The 18,973-nt window shown below is 37.7% G+C and overlaps 1 protein-coding gene across 6 annotated transcripts; it reads right to left on the minus strand.

The window, feature by feature from the left end:
* Window positions 1-872: 872 nt before the first annotated feature.
* On the minus strand, window positions 873-18,649 carry LOC140519183 (uncharacterized). Of its 6 annotated transcripts, none has more exons than XM_072631986.1 (5): window positions 18,488-18,649; window positions 17,628-17,741; window positions 11,298-11,424; window positions 10,878-10,973; window positions 873-9,414 (listed from the first exon to the last, which is right to left on the minus strand). In XM_072631986.1, the coding sequence occupies exons 1-5, from the start codon at window positions 18,632-18,634 to the stop codon at window positions 8,159-8,161; spliced, it is 1,740 nt and encodes a 579-aa protein (XP_072488087.1). In that variant the 5' UTR covers window positions 18,635-18,649; the 3' UTR covers window positions 873-8,158. The 6 variants fall into 6 exon arrangements, with proteins under 6 accessions (XP_072488087.1, XP_072488092.1, XP_072488088.1 ...); XM_072631991.1 differs by lacking the exon at window positions 17,628-17,741 and adding an exon at window positions 14,858-14,931 and having other exon boundaries at window positions 18,488-18,561; XM_072631987.1 differs by lacking the exon at window positions 18,488-18,649 and adding an exon at window positions 14,858-14,931 and having other exon boundaries at window positions 17,259-18,347.
* Between the last annotated feature and the right edge of the window lie 324 nt (window positions 18,650-18,973).

Genomic DNA, 18,973 nt, shown 5'->3' on the forward strand with positions numbered 1-18,973 from the left:
GAGATGGAATATTTTGTGCGAAGAATAGCAAAGAGGCCAGTGTCCCTGGATCATAGAATATGAGGCAGGGAATAAGGTCTATGAAGACTGGAAAAGTAGGAGGGAACCAAGTTGTAAAGGGCTTTGAATGCCAAAAAAAGAATTCTTATTTGATCTAGGAGGTAATAGGTGTAATGCTAATGAGATTAAATATACTCTCCACCCATTAATGGGCCTGCCCATTAAGGAAAGCTTGATTAGGAGAGGCCTACACCTTTTGTTAATTTTCCAAAGTGCCACTGGTTCTCAAGAGTTGTGATGCCATCTGGCTCTGAAAAGCGTATAGAGTCTTAGGTGAGGTTTCATTTTGGGGTTTACTCATTGGAAACGTTTGTTTGGCCAGATGAGACTCTGAGGCAGCTGCTAAGGATCCCCCTGGCTTTGAAAATCCAGATGTTGTGCTTCTCTCTCTGGTAAGTATGTATGTATGGTCAGACAGTTATCTGTCTCCTGATCTGTCGTGTATATTGCTTACAGTCAGGCACTTGGAAGCCTTGTCTGTTGATTATTATTTCTTTGTATTTTTTCTGAAACTCAGGGTGCTGATTTTTCCCCTGAACTAAGTGAATGAAATATGTGCTTGATTAAAGTGACTGTGGACCCCTCAAAAGTTTCTTTCCTTTTAAAAATCAATCTAAGAACCTGGAATAGCAGGCCCTTCTGTGTATGTTGGGGTGCTTGCTTTTACATGGAGCTTACTGAATAGGAGGGTGTTATTACCAGATCTATGCTTTAGGTTTTTTTGGGTAGTAGAGCTGGGGACCATTAAAGCATTTTAAAAAAATGCACAGAAAAGAACAGAATAAAGTTCAGAAGGAAACACACAAGGAAGACATATTTGAAAGTAAATGCTGAATTTATTATACACTTTAAAAATCAAGATACATGTTAAGAGAAGTGTGGTTTCACATATAATTCTCATTTTCTGTTCTACTTTATATATATAAAAATTTTTTTTTGGTGTTAAATTCAGAATAAAAAGATTTTCTTTAAATGTATTGATACATTTTTATTTTGAACCCAAACAAACACTCCTAGAGAGTACATCCCTTCAAAAAGCAATTACTTTCTTGATGACTAAGAGAAAAAAATGATGACTTTTAACTTTACAATAAAGAATTAACATTGATCATTGTATTTGGGCAGTTTTGTTCCCTTTCAGTACTGATTTTGTTTACCTTATAGACATCGTGTATATTATTCTTTTGGTTCTGTTTTCACTTTCAGGATCACTTTGAGGATTAAATGTGATAATATATGTGAAGTTCTTTCTAAATTTTATACAAACAAAGCGATCCTCCACATGTAGCATGGGGATATCATTGTGTGGCTCTAAAGGAGGCATAACAGACATGTCCAGCTTCTTATCCTCCCACCTTTCTCCAGTGGCCCCAAGCAGCACCAAGAGCAACTGGGCACTCTGCTCTCCTCAGAGAAGTGGGACAAGGGTAGAATTTGATTTCTGCTCCCCTACAAATTATTAGGCGATGTAGTTTTCAGGTTCAAGCCAAACTCTGGGTCACTGTTTATAATGGAAAAAGGGGAACCTCAAGCTCTGTATCCAAGTCTTGAATCACTTCCAATCAAACACTAGTTTCATAGTGAATACATACATAGCAAATAGCAAAGAAAACCATTCATACAAGTTGATAGAAAATGAGAAATCTGACAGTATATTGTAAAGAAGATCTTCCCTTGGGAGTGTGTTAAGTTAGCTCAACCAAGAGTCCCAAGGAGAAATTCCCCAAAATTTCTAGTGTAGTGTATAATAAAATTATCCAAGAGGTTCATTAATTGGTAGTAGGTACCAACCACCAAATCAGTGATACAGAGATAGTTATCTGCACTTTTTATTTATGCTTAGAGTACAAGCTCACCTGTAGGAAAAAAATGTCTGAGAGCCCACCAGGGGTGAGGAACCTGACCTAGAGGCCTCATATAGCCCCTCAAGTGTGGCCCTCTGACCGAATTCAAACTCCGTACAACAAATCCCCTTAAGAAAAGGATTTGTTCTGTTGAACTTGAACTCAGTCAAAACACTGCACCCAAGGACCTGGATGGCCTCAATGCTGCAGGTTCCCCATCCTTGGCCTAGACCATCTAGTTCTAGCTCTACTAGAGTGTCAGCTTTAGCAGTTTTATATAGAATGTCAATACATAAGCAGAATAGGTACAATGGAGTTTATTGGAAGTAGGAGGGGGAAGATAAGTATATACACATCAGAAGGGGGAATATGAGGATTTTTTCTGCCTCAGAAAGGTCAGAATAGGAGCTGAAGTTTGTTTCTCAACTTTGATTGCCAAGTTGGTGTAACAGAGTCAGTGTCTTCTTTCTGTGTGTTTGTCCTTCGTTGCCAAAGAAGACCATGCCATCAGAGAAATAATGACATGACTTGCACTTGACTTTGTTTTGGGTGAGGGAAGGGCTGTGCAAGGTCACCAGCCTCACTTCTCCTCCAGAGCCATCTGAATCCAGTGACCACATATTTATCAGGATGACTGGAGATGACTCAGGATGAGGCAATTGGGGTTAAGTGACTTGCCCAAGGTCACCCAGCTAGTGAATGTCAAGTGTCTGAGATGAGATTTGAACTCAGATCCTCCTGACTCCTGCACTGGTGCTCTATCCACTGCACCACCTAGCTGCCCCCAGTGTCTTCTTATTATAGTGAAGTCAAGAACTCTGAGGCAGAGTTTCTTTTCCATCACAGTTCTCTTATCACAGTGTCAGCAAGAGTCCTGAGCCAGAAAATCTCTTTCCACCATCACCCCTGCGGTCAAAACCACATTTGTGCCTCTATAATTACATTCTCATGTATCATATCATTTTCTTCTCAGAACATTTTTATGTTTTCTGGCAGGTATTCCCATAGATAGATACAAGTATTGAGAAGTATTGAACACTATAATAAAGCAAAATTACAATAGCAATTACTAGTATATTCAATAAGCAATCTTTTGACTTTTTATTTTTTGTTTCTTAATGTTTCATGAAGTCTTTAGCTTCTGCTTGATCAATTCTAATTTTTAAGGAGTTATTTTCTTCACTGAAGTTGTACTATTTGGCCAACTCTGAATTTTAAGGTGTTCTTTTCTCTAGTATCTTGTACCCTTTTATCAACTGGCCAACTGACTTCCAAGGAGCTTTTTAGTACCTTTTGGTACCCATATTTCTTGAGTATTTTTGTGCCTTTTTTCTTTGCCAAGGTGTTAATTCTCTTCATAATTTTTGTGCCTTGTTTTCATTTATTTTTCTAATTTTTCCACTATCACTTTTATTTGATTTTAAAACTGTTTTTGCCTCAAAAAAACAAACAAAAAACAAACAAAACTTTTTCTCTTCTAGGAATTCCTGTTGGATTTGTGTCCAAACTGCAATTTTATTTTTTTTTTTGTGAGGCTTTACTTATGGATGATTTAAAGTCATTGTCTTCTGAATTTGTTTCTTGAGCTTCCCTTTCACTATAAGTGATTTTTTATGCTTAGGTTCTTTTTTCTTTTTGTTGTGTATTGGAGGAAAGTTGCTCATTTTCCAGCCTATTTATGACTTTTGACCTTATGTTTGAGTTGGGCTCTGCTTTCTTCTGGGGAAAAGGGGGTTACTAACTTGAGCTTCAGGCTTTTATGTCCTATTTCAGCTAAGTCTGGAGGCTTTTAGGTTTTCACACTTCCAAAGTGGTATGATTTGGGCTTTGGTCTAGTCATTCTTCTGGTCTGCACTCTGGCCTTTAAAGGGCTCCTGGTCCTTTGTGACCACAGCCTTTCTTCTCTTCCAGGGAGACCTGTGACCCATATCCAAGGAGGGTCTCTGCTCCCTTGTTACTATAACTGCTCCTCTCCACCCTGGAACTATAACCTGGGAACTGGGTACTTACTGGACAATGGAACCGTCAAATATTATTGCCTAATAATATCTCAATCCTAAATCCAGTGCTAGCACAGAGGTCCTTCTTGATTTTCTTTCTTACCAAGATTTCAGTCTCCTTACTAACTGAGCATTGGGTGCTCTAGGTGCTGCCACTGCCATCACACCTCTATTGGCCCATAGCCAGTGGTATTTCTGCCCTGTCATGCTGCAAGCAAGCCCTATTTCAATGTCTGCAGACCTGAATTTCTCTCTTCCTGTTACTCAGCGCTGAAAATATGACTCACTATGTTTTTGTTGGTTATCCTACTCAGAATTATTTGATGTGCTTTAAAAAAGTTTAGAAGCATGGGTTGTGAGAGTTTGAAAAAAATTATTTCTCCTCTATTTTCTATTCTTGTCATGCCTGCCAATCTAATCCATGTGAGGTAGAACATCAGAGATGTTTTAATTTCCATGACTTTTCATTAGTGCTTTGAAATACTTTTTTCACATAAATGTTGATAGCATGACTTTTCTTTGAAAATTGACTGGCCTTATCTATTGACCATTAAAAAAACCTGGCTCTCACTCCACCTTCATCTGAAAAACTTACTACAATGATTACTTCCTTTCTTCGGAGTTGGGGGTACTCTCCCTTCATGACTGTTTATTTTCTGTGATTCTACTCATTGTATAGTCAGAACTCTTTCCTTATCCGTAGTTGAGAAGACCATTTTCTTCCTTGCTCCTCAATTTATGATACAAACTTTTATGTCTAGGTTGTGTCCATTTGGAACTTTTCTTGTATATGGTGAGATACTAGACTAAATATAATTTCTCCCAGAATGAACTGTTTTCCCAGCAGTTTTTGTCAAATAACGATTCCTTTACCCTAGTAATTGGAAGTTTTTGGATTTACTGAAAACTGTGGCACTATGCTCACTTGCACTTATGTAACTGTGTACCTATTATGTTCCACTGATCAACTCTTCTACTTTTTAATGAATAATAAATAATTCTGATGACATTATGGTAGTTTCATATCTGGTACAAGCCTCCCTTCCTTCCTACTTATTACGGCCCTTGAGATTCCTGACCATTTGTTTCTCCAGATGTCATTTCTTTTTCTTCCCCCTAGGTCTATAACATAATCCTTAGTTTGGGATAGCATTACATAAATGTTACTAGCATTAAATATTACCTAACAGGTAAATGGTTTTAAAATTGATACATTCCAAGCATGAAAAGTATCTCCAATTTTTTTCCCTGTAGTGTTTTGTAGTTAGATTCATATAGTGCCCATGTGTTTTGATCAGTGGACTCCCAAATACCTTATATAATCTATTAATTTTGAACAGAAGAAAAAACATCTTCTGGATACATTTTGTTGAGTTTACAAAAAATATGGAGTCACAAGGGTTTAATATCCTATTTTGCTAAAGTTGTTTTGATTATTTTTGACTGAATATCTAGGATTCTTTAGGTAGACTTGCTATCTACAACTTTGCCCCCTTCCAATTTTGCTTTCTGTAAGTACATTTATATCAACCTGTTTCAGCTTTCTTCTATTTGTTTTCTTCAAGCTGTATCTTTAAATGCCCATTGGATACCTTTGTTTACTTGGGCCTCTTGCCAAGCATCTTTAAACTTTATACTTCAATTGCTTCTGTTTGAGTTGATGCTGCTCAATCTTCCATCAGCTTTCTCTCCAGAATTTTAAAAATGAATTGGCATTCTAAATAAGTGCTACCCTGGCTATTATAACTCTCTGCTTGGCAAGGCATGTGTTATGTTGATTAAATGGTTTGCAGGCCCTTTTGGTCCAATTATGACATCTGATTTGCATTAATTAAATATCTACATTAAATTACATAATTGGTGTCAATGTCTTTTCTTCTATACTATTTCTTTTTGGACATAAATTAATGTATTTAAACTGGGCAGGCTTAATAGTATTTTTTCTATTTTTATTCTTTTCTCCAGTCTTGTATTAATTTTGATCTTTGCTCTAATAATCCAATAGTCTGAGTATACAGATAATTTAAAAATGACTCCCACATCAGTGAGTCATTTCCTGCCAAAACAATTCTATTAAAATTGTTAGTGTTCATCAAATCTATTACTTTTAGATTGTTTTTCATAAATGTGAGGCTTCAGTGCAATGTCTTTGACCTCTTTATTGCTAGACCATATGTACCAACTTTTTTTTTTGCCATCCTCACCTCTATCCATTCATATTGATGTATCAAATTATATTTTTATTTAATTTAGAGCCAGTGATTCTTACCCAGGTCCATGAACCTATATATAGGTTATATATAGATATGTGTGTACATATATACATATATATACATATAGCATATATGTATAATCCTAGCCATTTTATTTTATGCACTTAAAAACCATACTCTGTGGCCTTGAGTTCAGCTGATAATCAAAGGGGTTCATCTCACACACACACACAAATTACGAACTCTTGACTCAGAGGATCTAGTATGTATATATACCTATATGTCATCTCTACCTCTCCCACCTTCTGTAATAGATGTTGGTGCCTAATGGTCTCCTGGCACTTTCCATAAACATTACTGTATGAAATAACCAAATATTCCAGAAAACATCTTGTTGCCTTTGGGAACACAGTAAAACCAACTCTGCATCAATTTCTTTGCCTCTCCAAGCAAAACTTGAAAACCATCCTTTTATTTAATTGAGACCTTATATAGAATGTCAACAATAGAATTCAGTTCCTTCTGTAGTATGTCCATTCGTTAATCATTACAGAAGTACCTCACTTCTGAAATGACAATGGCCAAGTTAAATTTTATTGATGGTTTAAAATTCGTGATTTTTAGTACCTACTTTGCCCCTTTTCCACACTTTCATGACAAGAATGCCAAATAGGTCGAGGGGCCATTTTGAATTTTTGTTTCATGGGTTGCCACGGCCAGACAATGCACCACCAAGTAGCCCATCTATCAGTGACTGCTACGTTTAGTTAGGTTAGCCCTTAGAAAGCACTGTTGCTGTGACTGCTCCTTATTAAAACTTATACTGAATTTATCCTGATATTTAAAATTTTCTTTTTGCTGTTAATATCATCCAAAGGGAATGAAATCTATTTTGTTCTGCAATATCTACTTCCACTACTAAAATTAAGCAAGCTAAATTCCTGAGTATATTGAAAAGACGGCATATGTCTCAGTCCTTTCACAACACCATCTTTTCCATGTTTTGTGCTTGCTGAAACATGAATATACACGTTCGGAAAGAATATAGAAGAATAAAGCTATTTATGACAGAGAACTACTTAGTCATACTAGATTAGCTAGGTATGAAATATTATCTAGACTTTAAATAAAAGCTCCTATGCCTAGCTTAGCCCATGATCTTGTTAGGTCTGGATATTTCCTAAGAAACTGCTTCCTTCATTGTTTACAGAAGAGAATGAAATCATTGAAGAAAGCTACCACTTAATTTGAGTTTCACCATTATGAATAAAATGACTCAAGCTTCACTCATTGGCTTACAATTTGCAATTCATTCTCAGACAATAAAGCATGCCTTCTAACTGGTAGAAGACTTTAGTGATCCACCCCACTCTTATGTAAAAACTTTGATTAAAAAAAATACTGCCCCTACCTCAAATAAGAGATTATAAATGAATTACCACATAAAATTCAAGTTTTTCCTTTCACCACAAAAGAGGGAAAATTTGATCCAATATTCAATTCACTCCCTAAATTCTTAATTTTCTTTATAATTTGCTAGTGTGTTATACTATGATTTACATACAGTTTAGCTTGGGTTTGTAAAGCTCAACCACATGTAGTTCATTAAATAAAATCAGATACTTTCATGAAACATTTAGCATCAGTTCTATCAGGAATGTGGCTTCCAAGTACAATTATGCATACGTGAACAAAACATTTGGTTATATTTTTGTTTATATCAGTTTTTCAATAACATAACTTAAGTGTGACATATTTGCTAATTTCCACTGTTCTAAAAAGTTCCTATTAAGTTTCCTTAAGGAATGAGGTTTAATCGTTTTAATAAAAGTTTTTCTTACAATGTCTCAAGTAAATGTTGATCATTTTCCTCTGCAGAATAATAGCACACTTCCCAATCAGATGTACTCAACTTGGCAGCTTCCAGGTAGTAGCCAAAATGCATAAGGTAGAGAGAAATGAAACAGTAAAAGGGACTTTTGTCTTTCAACTTCAGATGAAATTGCAGGAACTGAAAGCAGTTTTTCCTTTGTTCACATGGCTATTCTCCACTGTGAAGTTTCTGATGTCTAATGTAGGCTGCACTGTAACTGAAAGTTTTCCCACAATTAGTACATTCATAGGATTTCTTTCTAGTACTTCTCTGATGTTGGGTAAGATATAAAATCTGATTGGAAGTTTTTCCAGATTCATAGGATTTCTCTTTATTATGTATTCTTTCATGTCGAGTAAGGCATGTTCTATAGGCAAAGGCTTTCCCACACTCAATACATTTGTAAGGTTTCACTTTAGAATGAATTCTCTGATGTTGCACAAGATTTTCTTCCAGCCTGTAAGTCTTTTCACATTTATCACATTTATAAGGTCTCTCTCCAGTATGAAGCTTCTGATGTCTTTTAAGGAATGGTGTCCCACTGAAGGCTTTTCCACATTCATTGCATTTATAGGGTCGCTCTCCAGTATGCCTTCTGTAATGCTGCTTAAATTGTGTCCGACCAGTGAAGGCTCTTCCACAGACATTACATTTATAGGGTCTCTCTCCAGTATGGATCCTCCGATGTTGGTTAAGGGATGATCTCTGTTTGAAGGCCTTCCCACACTCTTTACAGACATAGGGATTCTCTCCAGTATGAATTCTCTGATGTCCAGTGAGGAATGATATTCGACTGAAGGCTTTTCCACATTCGTTACATTTATGGGGTTTTTCTCCAGTATGAATTTTCTGATGCTGATTGAGGATTGAACGCAATCTGAAAGTTCTCCCACATTCATTACATTTATAGGGTTTTTCTCCAGTATGGATTCTCTGGTGTAGAGTAAGATACACATATAGCCTGAAAGTTAATCCACATTCATAACATTTATAAGGTCTCTCTCCAGTATGAATTCTCTGATGTTGAACAAGGGATGAAGGGTGACGGAAAGTCTTTTTACATTCACTACATGTATAGGGATCACCTCTAATATGAACTTTCCGATGCTGAGTAAGGTGTGCGTTCTGGTTGAAGGTCTTCCCACATTCATTACACTGATAGGGTTTCTCTCCAGTATGAATTCTCTGATGCAACTTAAGGTGTGCAGTTCTATTAAAGGCTTTCCCACATTCATTACATTTATGAGGTTTCTCTCCAGTACTAATGTTCTGATTTTGAGCATGCTGGTTCTGCTGTAAAAATGATTTTTCATTGTCATTAAGGTCAGAGTATTTCTTCTCTGTACAAATTCTCTGATGTTTAACTAGACGTGAAATATGTTTGAAATTCTTCTCACATGTATCACATTTATGATATCTCTCTCCTGTAAGAATAAGGAATGAATTTAGATTAAAGCATTTACAAATTCCAATACATTCAGGGCCCTTCTTCCCATTGTATATTTTCTTGTGGGTTGATACTACTGACCTCAAATTTCTTTCTTATATTCTCTGCTTACTTCCTACCCTGTTTCATCACATTTTCAAGTTTCTCCTAATTTAGAATACATATTATATATATATATAATATATATATAATATATATATATATTATATATATATATCATATATAATATATATTCTAAATACTCTAAGGTATTTTCCTTACAATGCTGAGAAATAGATTGGAGGGTGTAACAATGAATTCCAAAACCTCCATTTAAGGATACAGTTCAACTCAAAACATTTCCTCATTCCTTATCTGGCTATATTTCTTTAAGACTTCTCTGACTCTTCCACCATGCCTTCATGTTAGGTACCTTTCCCATCCTTGCCCTCCCTGCTTTCAGCTCCCTTCTGTGTGTTGTCTTCCCCCATTAGAGTGAAATTCCTTTAGGGCAGAAGCTATCTTTCTTTTTTTAAAATTTGTATCCCATTAACTTAGCAGTATCTGGTATATAGTAGGTGCTTAATAAACATTGACTGATTGAGACAGATAGTGAAATTATTCTTTCTTGTCATATTTTTCTTTTTACAGATGAGGAAAGTAAGGTTCAAACAGGTTAAAGTGAGCTGACCATGACACATAGCTAGAAGAGGTTGAACTGCAAAATCAGATTGTAAAGATTACACAAAAATGAAATAAGGCAATTCATGTAGCCTTTTGGGAGAGGAATTTGGCAGCAAAAGGAATAAAAGAAAACAGTAGGAACCAATGAATAAGGAGAAACTAAAGATTAGAAGAAATAATCAAGTCAAGGTCCTTGGAAAATGAATAAAAGATAAAAACCTCGAACATAGGAAAGGAGTCAGATTTAGAAGGAAGGGACACCTCTGAAACTGGAGAGATGCACTGAAAGACAAGGGAAAAAAAACATTTAAGAAGAATATGATACTGGTCCTCAAATAAATGAAAGGCAGTTTTATGGAAGGGGGATTTAGTCTCACTTTGCTTTATTCCAATGGGAAAATTAGGATCCACTGAATATAAGAAAAAAACTATCTAACAAAACTGTCCAAAAATGAAGACATGCTACTTCACAAATAAATTAAGTACTACATCAATATTCAATAAAATCATGATTCAAGCAATGGTTGGATAAGTATCTGCTAAGTATCTAGAAAATACTTAGAATACTTGCCTGTATGTGGCAAACTGAACTAGATAACATCTAAGATCCCTTCCATTTCTAAGAGATTAGACAATTAAAGTATGCAATAAAAACATAGCAAATGGCTTAGATCTTTAATAGAACTGAAAAGCTCTAAGAGCTACCCAAGTAACACAAGATGCTACCCCCTTATGAAGGTAAGTGATTCCTTTCCTACCTAATTCTCACTTACTCACCTGGACAAATGACTGTTGGAATTTCTCTCTTCACCATCCAGGGCTCTTTCCCTTGTTCCAACAAGAAGATCACCTCTGGTTTAGAAACCTGAGTCCCTACTCACAGGGAAAAGACAGAGACTTGGATATTTTGTCATAGGATATAGAACTATCACAGGATGAAATCCCACTGATTAATCTTCAGGATTTCTGAAGGATGAAAAAAACTGCAGCTTCATGAAATCAACGCAGCTCCCCATTTTAACTGTAACATATAGCATTTTTCACAATTTCCATTGTTTTGGGGACTACAAGGTGTTAGGGAATTTCAGATCTCTAAGATTCAGGCTCAACTGAAACTTTTCATAAGGCCACATTGCTTTTTAAAAATTGAGAAAAAGAGATATTACAAGTGACATAAAAATGTGGTCCTTTCCTTACCGAGTGAGATTATATTCCTATAGTTTTCCAGCATCACATCCCTGTAGAGGTCTCTTTGAGCAATATCTAGTTCCTCCCATTCCTCCCAGGTGAAGTCCACAGCCACATCCTTGAATGTCACTGATTCCTGAAATAGTAAAATCCAGTTATTCAGTCTGAGATCATTCCCCCCCACCTCCACTCCTGAACACTGGGGGAAGTTAGAAGCATCACAGGATGTAGATAAGATTCATAGGAAATAGTTCTGATTATGTTTAGAATTCTGAATCTTCCAAATCAGGTATTCATTTATTATTACTGTACAAGACTATGGCACCCCCCCCCCCCAAAAAGAAAAGTATATTTCCTGCCCTTAAGGAACAGCATGTTACAAAAAAAGAAAATTTAGAAACATGGCATAATTTTAAAGAGTATAGGCAAGTGCTTAAAAATTCTAGACAACTGAATTTGTCATTATGTCTACTGTCTTGTGATGTTACTTGAATAGCTAATTTTTTGAACCTCTATGCAGAATTGTATATTTTCCCCCAGTTAGCTGGTCTATCATTCTATCCTATCAAATTTTGTGAACCTTGATTCCACAGTATAGCAAAAAGTACACTAATTTTGAGAAGACAAGTCTGAATTTCTGTATTTACTATTAATTCACTTCACCTCTCTGGTCTTTAGTTTCCTTATGTTTAAAATGAAAAGCCTGGATTAAATAATCTCCAAGATCCCGTTCCAGTTCTAAATCCTATGAAATAATGTTATCTGCTCTGTTCTCACTGTATAATCTGATATTTAATAAGCAGACATACAATGTTTTTAACCAAAATTTTAGGAAAAAAATCCTCCAATATATGACTAAAGAGTTATCACAAAGTTCATTGTGAAGGAAATGTATGAAAATGAAAATATACTGAAAACACTTGACAAAAAGGATACAACATTTGGACATAAAAATCCTAATGCCAGCGAAACAAACCAAGTTAAAATGAATATGATCAAGATTTTAAAATATATTTGGGTTTTGGTTTGGGTAAATTTAATTGGTTAGGTATAAAGAATCATCCAAAAAAAATGATAATACAGAGAACTGGGATGTACAATATAACACTATCATTCTATTTTTATATACATATTTCCCAGATGTTTGTGATATGATAAGAGGATTCAAGAAAGGAGGCCACTGTAGGGTAAATTGGTTCACTTAGGGGTCAAGATAGGGAAAAAAAGAGAGTGGTTAGGGCAGGAATGGTGGCCTGGGAGAGAACAGAGGAGTCAAGGGACTGAAGGACAGTGTTTGGATGAAAAACAGGTTTTGTTTAATAAGGGAAGGAAGAGGGAAAAGTGGAAAGAAAACAGATTATTGTCCATTATGGGATTTCAGAATTCTTGAATACGGAGGTGGTGCATTTGTAAGTGATAGCAAGATCAAGGGTATGACCATTCTTATGTATAGCTGAGACAGGGTATAGAAGTAGGTGATGGTACATGAGTAAGTAGAGGAATTGAGTGGTTAGGGTGTTTAAGGGAAAGTAATTATGCTGAAGTTCATAAGTATGAGGGCAGGAGTTGGGGAGGAAAGAAAAATTGTCAGCCAGGTATTGAACTCAGTGAAGAAGGTAGGAAGTGACCTGCATGCTACCAGATCTGCATGCTACCAGGAATTTTAATTGGGTGGTAGATATGAACCTCAAAGAAGACAAGTTACTGAATGATGGAGGTAGGAGGAAAACCTGGAAGTGGCAATGAGGAACAGAGTATTCTGACTCCCCTGCCTTGATCAGTGAGCTGAGGGGAATGACAGAATGTGTAGCCAGTACTGGAAAGGGTTTTCAATTCTGGAATATTATCCAACTGTATTTCAAGATATCTTTTCTTGTTCAAGATTCTTATGTTACCCAAAGTCTTAAGAGTGGTCACTGCTCTCCTTAAAGCATGAAGGAGCTATGTCACTTTAGACATCTCAGTCTCCAAGCTAGAACTGGCTCAGAAATAGATTAAAGTTATACCAAACTGTTTCTGGAGGACTGGTACCTAAATGTAGAGTACAGTACTAGTAATAATATTTTTTCTTCAACACGATGTCAGGAGAGGTCAGTTGAAGAAACTAGAAATACTTAGTCTAGAAAAAAGAAGTCTTAAGTGGGGAGGAGAATATTATAGTTGTTTTCAAGTATCTGAATGACTGCCATATGGTACAAAAATTAGATTTGCTTTGGGGGCAATAGAAGGCAGAATTAGAAAAAATGAGGGGGAGCTGAGGATTTGGTATCAATGAAAGAAAAAAGTGTCTAGAAGTGGAATAGGCTATTTATCAGGAGGTACTGGGTTACTGGGTTCACCTTCAAAGTTTCTTCCAGCTGAGGTTTTATGATCATGGATTGGGGGATATTGTAAAGATGATTTCCATTCAGATATTAATTAGACCTGTCCTTTGAGAATCCTCCTTCCAATTGTGAGAAAATGTAATGAAATATGAATCCTATTTTATATCAAAGCCCTGAAAACTTGGGTCCTTTTAGGTAGTGACACTTCAGTGTGAAAGCCAAGCAATAAAACTAAATAAGTACCATCATGCCTGTTTTATTGTGTAAGACTATAAAACAAACTATGCATTTAACTATGATTGGGAGGAGATAACCTAGAATCTGGTTTCCTTGTCAGGGATATATAAATATCCAGTTTTCAGAAAAATAGCAACAAATTCTCACCTTAGGCTTCCAGGACAATTTTTTTTAAGGCCATGTCAGTCATGGACAATGGGACACATCATTCTGACAGGAATCATAGTCACCCCATGGCACTCCAAAAAGAGGACAGCATTTAGACATTTTAAAGTATGAAAGCCTTTTTACAGTGGACAAAGGCTTATTTAGAGACAGTATGGTATGGTGAAAGGAATACTGGTTTTAGGATTGGAAGATATGGTCTTAAGTCCCAGCTGCAACACAACTAGGTATGTGGCCCTGGCTAACTCACTTAAATCTCCTGTCTAAAAAATGCTAATATAATCTATGCCTCATTAAGCTGTTGTGGGGAAATAAATCATAAACTTTAAATTTTTTACTGCTGTAGTTTCTATTACTTTTATATACTTTGGGACTCACTCTAGATAAGTCACATCAATGTTTGCCACTAAGATCACTATTATGCCATTTGGAATCCTTCAGCCATTTTCTTCACTCTCTTTTTGTCTCTTCTTCCCAAGCAGTTTTTTCCTTAAACAAAGCTTAATTATATCCTTTGACTGCCTTCCTTCTCAAAAACACAAAATAACTTTTAAATTTTTTGTAGGATGAGTTCTAAACTAGCTGCTAATGAAGACTCTTAAAAATCTGGTCTTACTCAACATAGTCAACTTGTCACTACTTTCTAACATGACTTCTTTCACTGATATATGTCCATTTCTTCCACAAGCCTATTAATGAAGTTTAGTCACTTGAAGGAAAACACTTGCTATTCAGGTTCTGAGACAGGTCCTTGTTAAAAAAAAAAAAAAATTCAAGTACAAAAGAAGGAAATTTTTCACTCCCCGAGACCTGAAGTGGCAGAAAAATGAAATCCTAACTCACCTGGGGACCAGCTGTCAGGAACACAGAGGACATTCCTTCCTCTTTAACGCTCCCCTTTTAGGAGAGAGAAAATCCTGAAAAGGGAGAATTGGAGATAAGAAAGGAACATATGGGAAACTATCCTGACTTATACCAGTTCACCAGTCTTGAAACTTGCACATAACTAGTTGGAGGCAATTTCAATGTTACACGCTAACAAGTAAGTCAAAGCAATTTCTAGAACCAACCCAGTCTACTGAAACTGCACTCTCCAAGATTATTAGAGTCCTTTTCTCAGTATTTTCTACCTGACATCTCTCAACCATCTCCTTATCTTAGATGCTCTTTTCTTGACTTGTCACTGTTCTCTTGTTTTGGTTTTCTATCTGATTGCTCCTTCTTATTCTCCTTTGCTCAATCATCCATTTTTTACCAAAGATTCTGTACTGGCCTCAATTCTCTCTAATATACTCTATCCTCTGGTGATCTGATACTTTCCCCTATCACTTCAATTACCACAGTCTCATAAAAACTGTCTTTGCCTTTAACATTTCAAATTTTTGTTTGATCATCCTCCTGATCATCCAAGGGCCAGATTCTGAAGTCACCTTTGACTCTCCTTTCACCAACCTGCTGTCACCTTTTCTCTCAAATCTATCCTGCCCTTCCATTCATTGTGCAACTTTTTTTTTTTTTTTAAAGATTCACATCACCTCTTGCTTAGACTACTATAATAGACTCTTAACTGGTCTTCCTGATTCTAGCACCTCCCCCTCTCCTACCCATTCTTTACAAAGCTGACAAAATAACCTAATGAAGACAAATAATCTGCTACCCTGCTCCATATTTTCAGAGGCTCCATATTAGGTTAAGGATAAAATAGAAACTCTTTTGTGTGGCATCTACATCGAGACATAATAGAGAAGTGGAAAAAGTGGTGTACATTTTGTTAGAAGTGACCTGGATTCAAATCCCAATCCTGGCAGACTTTGGTTATTGCTTCTGGGCAAGTAATCTTTCTCTGATTGTTTCTACAAAATGCTTACAATAATAGCAACTTCACAGAATTCTTGTGAAAATGCTCTGTAAGCTATATCGTGCTAGAGAAGTGTGATTATCTTGGCTTCAACTTACTTTCCCAGCCTTATTTCATTTTATTCTTCATTTATTCTAAATTCCAGCCAAATTAGATATCCACTGTTTCTTGTTCTCATGCATCTCTCTTTAACTACTAAAAAATTGTTTTTTTCCTCTCCAAGGTCCCACTCATGTGTTGCCTTTATAGGAACTGGCAAACAGCAGACATTTAATAAAATCTTGCTCACTGATTCTTTGTGAAGCTTTACCCAGTGTCCCTCAGAATACTCTCTCCTTCCTCAAAATTTCCTAGGTCACTGTTTAAATTCCATACAGAATTGAATGTAGAGTGGAAGGAATCTCAACGACTGACCAAGATTCATGTCTAAAACATCAATAACTATCAATCAGTCCTCATATCGCATGCTCTCTAGTCATACTCATGTATGTTATTTTATGTTTATTCCTATTAATCTCCCTATAATATTTGTCACAGGATGATTTCCTATTGATCCCTAATTTGCCCCCATCATATACTACCTCATATTGCAATTATTTGAGTATATATCATATCCCCCTTTAGGACCATTTATTTAGTCAAAACCTGTCATTTTCAAGATGAGGAAAAAGCTCAGTGAGGTTAAACAATTTAAGATCAAAGGTAATAATAAGTGACAAAGTTGAGATTTAAACCCATCACCTGGTTGTAAATTTGCCTAATGCCTACACTATTTTTCATTTTTTTCTATGCCAAGCCAAACACTGTCCTCTGTGTGTAATACTTCTTACAGCTTCTGATCTGTCCTCAATATACTGTGAAGTTTGAAGTGTACTTCTTATTTTTTGCATCTCATTAACTTCTTTATTGAACGGTAATACTCCAATTTCCCAAGGCCTACTCATAAAATTCACATGCAGATTACTTAGTTCTTTGGAGGAAACAGCTTTATAAAGAATAAAATTGTTTATATCAGATCATAGGTATGGCCTACTGCAAGGAAAAGATAACTTAATTTCATATTCCTAGATTCTAGTCTTGGTTTCTCTATTAATAATGAAAATTTTCTTAGCAATTTATCTCTCTGCAACTATTTTTTCACCCCTTTAAGATGGGATGGATAACGTTTGCCCAAAGGTCTCTCATCAGGAAACAAATTAAATTACAAATGTCAAAGAAAGGAGGCAGGGAAACCAATTAGGAAATAATAGTGTGTATGTGGAAAGTAAAGGACACTAGTTGGTGAAAGAAAGGAAACAGACTAGATTAGCTAATCACCAGGTCAATTTTCCATACACCTCACCTTAGGTATCCTTTTTCCTCTTTCCTACAGTAAGGAAATCTCACCTCTCAGCCCTTAGATCAGAAGCTCCCAGTCCTCCCTCTTCCTTGGTAATTTTAATTTCTTTCCTTAAGAATTTGTGCCAGATCTTTCAGTTACGCCCTCCCATATATTTTCAGAATATTGTAACATTCACATTTAGTTGTGACAACTCCTCATCTTCCCAGGCAGCATACTTAGAAATTGTTGAACAGAAGTAGGACCTTCCTCTCAGTCTCTAGGCTCAGCCCAAAGATCAGAGACCCCCTCATAGAATGGATTCTTCCTCCATCTTCATATGGAGCTAAAGGCCCTGGGGCAAGGTCACTAGAGTCCAGACCAGCATTCTGATACTCAGGCTCGGTCTCCCCAGCAGACAACCCTCCCTCTGGTACCTCAGGCTGAGTCCTGATTTTCCCCAGGCTGTGTTGTGGGTGGAGACAAGAAGAAGCAGCAAGAGGGGCCCCAGGAGCTTCAATTCCAGAGTCTTGCAGAGATGGCAAGTGGTCCTGCACATACAAACGGCACAAGATGCACTTCATTCATTGAGCATCGTGGACAGTTTGACACACAGATCCACAGGAAGAATTCCGCAGCCTTCTCAGCTCCTCAAGCTGAGCACTCAAGTACTCCAAACTGGAGTTAAGTGCACATATTTGATAGACTTAAAGTTTTAAAAAAATGCTTCCCCAAATAAGTCATTTTTAAATTATGCATTATACCGGAGGCAGGGGTGGGGTGGGGGGTGTCTGAGGTTCTATTCGATCAACCCAGAGAACCATTAGCTGCTTTGAAGGATGGAGGAGCTACAACGACGCAAATGGGTCGGCTGCACGTTCAGGGCGGATCTACACTAGTCCTTCCTACTGAATACATCGAAAAACTGACGATGTCTTCGGTCGGGAGAGGACCGATTCAAGTGCTCCTTTCCTCCTCAGGGTCTCAGTGCGGAGATTCGAACGACTGGCCCCGCCCACCGCCACTCCGGGCCGGGTGAGCATCCAGCGCCAGCGGCCTGCAGCCCGTCAGTCCGAGGGCCACACGCACTCCGTTTGGGAGAGAAAGGAAGCCGGGACAGCCCCAAGCCTACGGTCAGGTTCCGGACATGCGCAGAGGGGAACACCGCCCTCCCCCCGCCCCTGCGCCCGCCCCGCGCTCCTGCCACTCACATCTCCATTCCCCACCACCTCCGCCCCGGGCTCCGGCTGCTCCAGCCACAGAGACATAAAGGCAAAACGCCAGGGTCGCTGAGTACCTGGGCTGGGTCCACACTGGCCTCACACAAAAAACTTGTCTTGAAGCCGACAATCCCTTTCCAGGATGGCGGGGGCACTGCGCGCGCACTTGCGCACGCGCCTTGAGAAGGCTCGGTTACCATTCCTAGAGCCTTGCGAGGGCTCATTTCCTATAGGTCTATCGGGGAGCCGCTCCTCCGGCAGCGGTGGGCGGGGCGGCAAAGGGCGAGGGGGCCCTCGGCTGCGCTCCCTGTTGGAGAGAGTGAGGGAAGCTGAGGAGGCGCTGCTGTCCAGGCTCAGCTGGGGATCTAGAGGGGCAGTCATTGTTGAAAGCTACTTTTTAAAGACCGTTGGGTGACAAGGCAAAAAATGCATGCAAATAATAAAGGACGCACGAGTAGCCAGCAGTGGCTTTAGCAAAGCAGTCACGGTATACCGTTTGCAAGGTCCAAGGACCACTTCCTTCCTCCCTCGCAATTAGTGCCTCGGAAAAAATTCTCGGTCCC

Source organism: Notamacropus eugenii, chromosome 1 (genome assembly GCF_028372415.1).
Source record: "Notamacropus eugenii isolate mMacEug1 chromosome 1, mMacEug1.pri_v2, whole genome shotgun sequence".
Classification (NCBI taxonomy): domain Eukaryota; kingdom Metazoa; phylum Chordata; class Mammalia; order Diprotodontia; family Macropodidae; genus Notamacropus; species Notamacropus eugenii.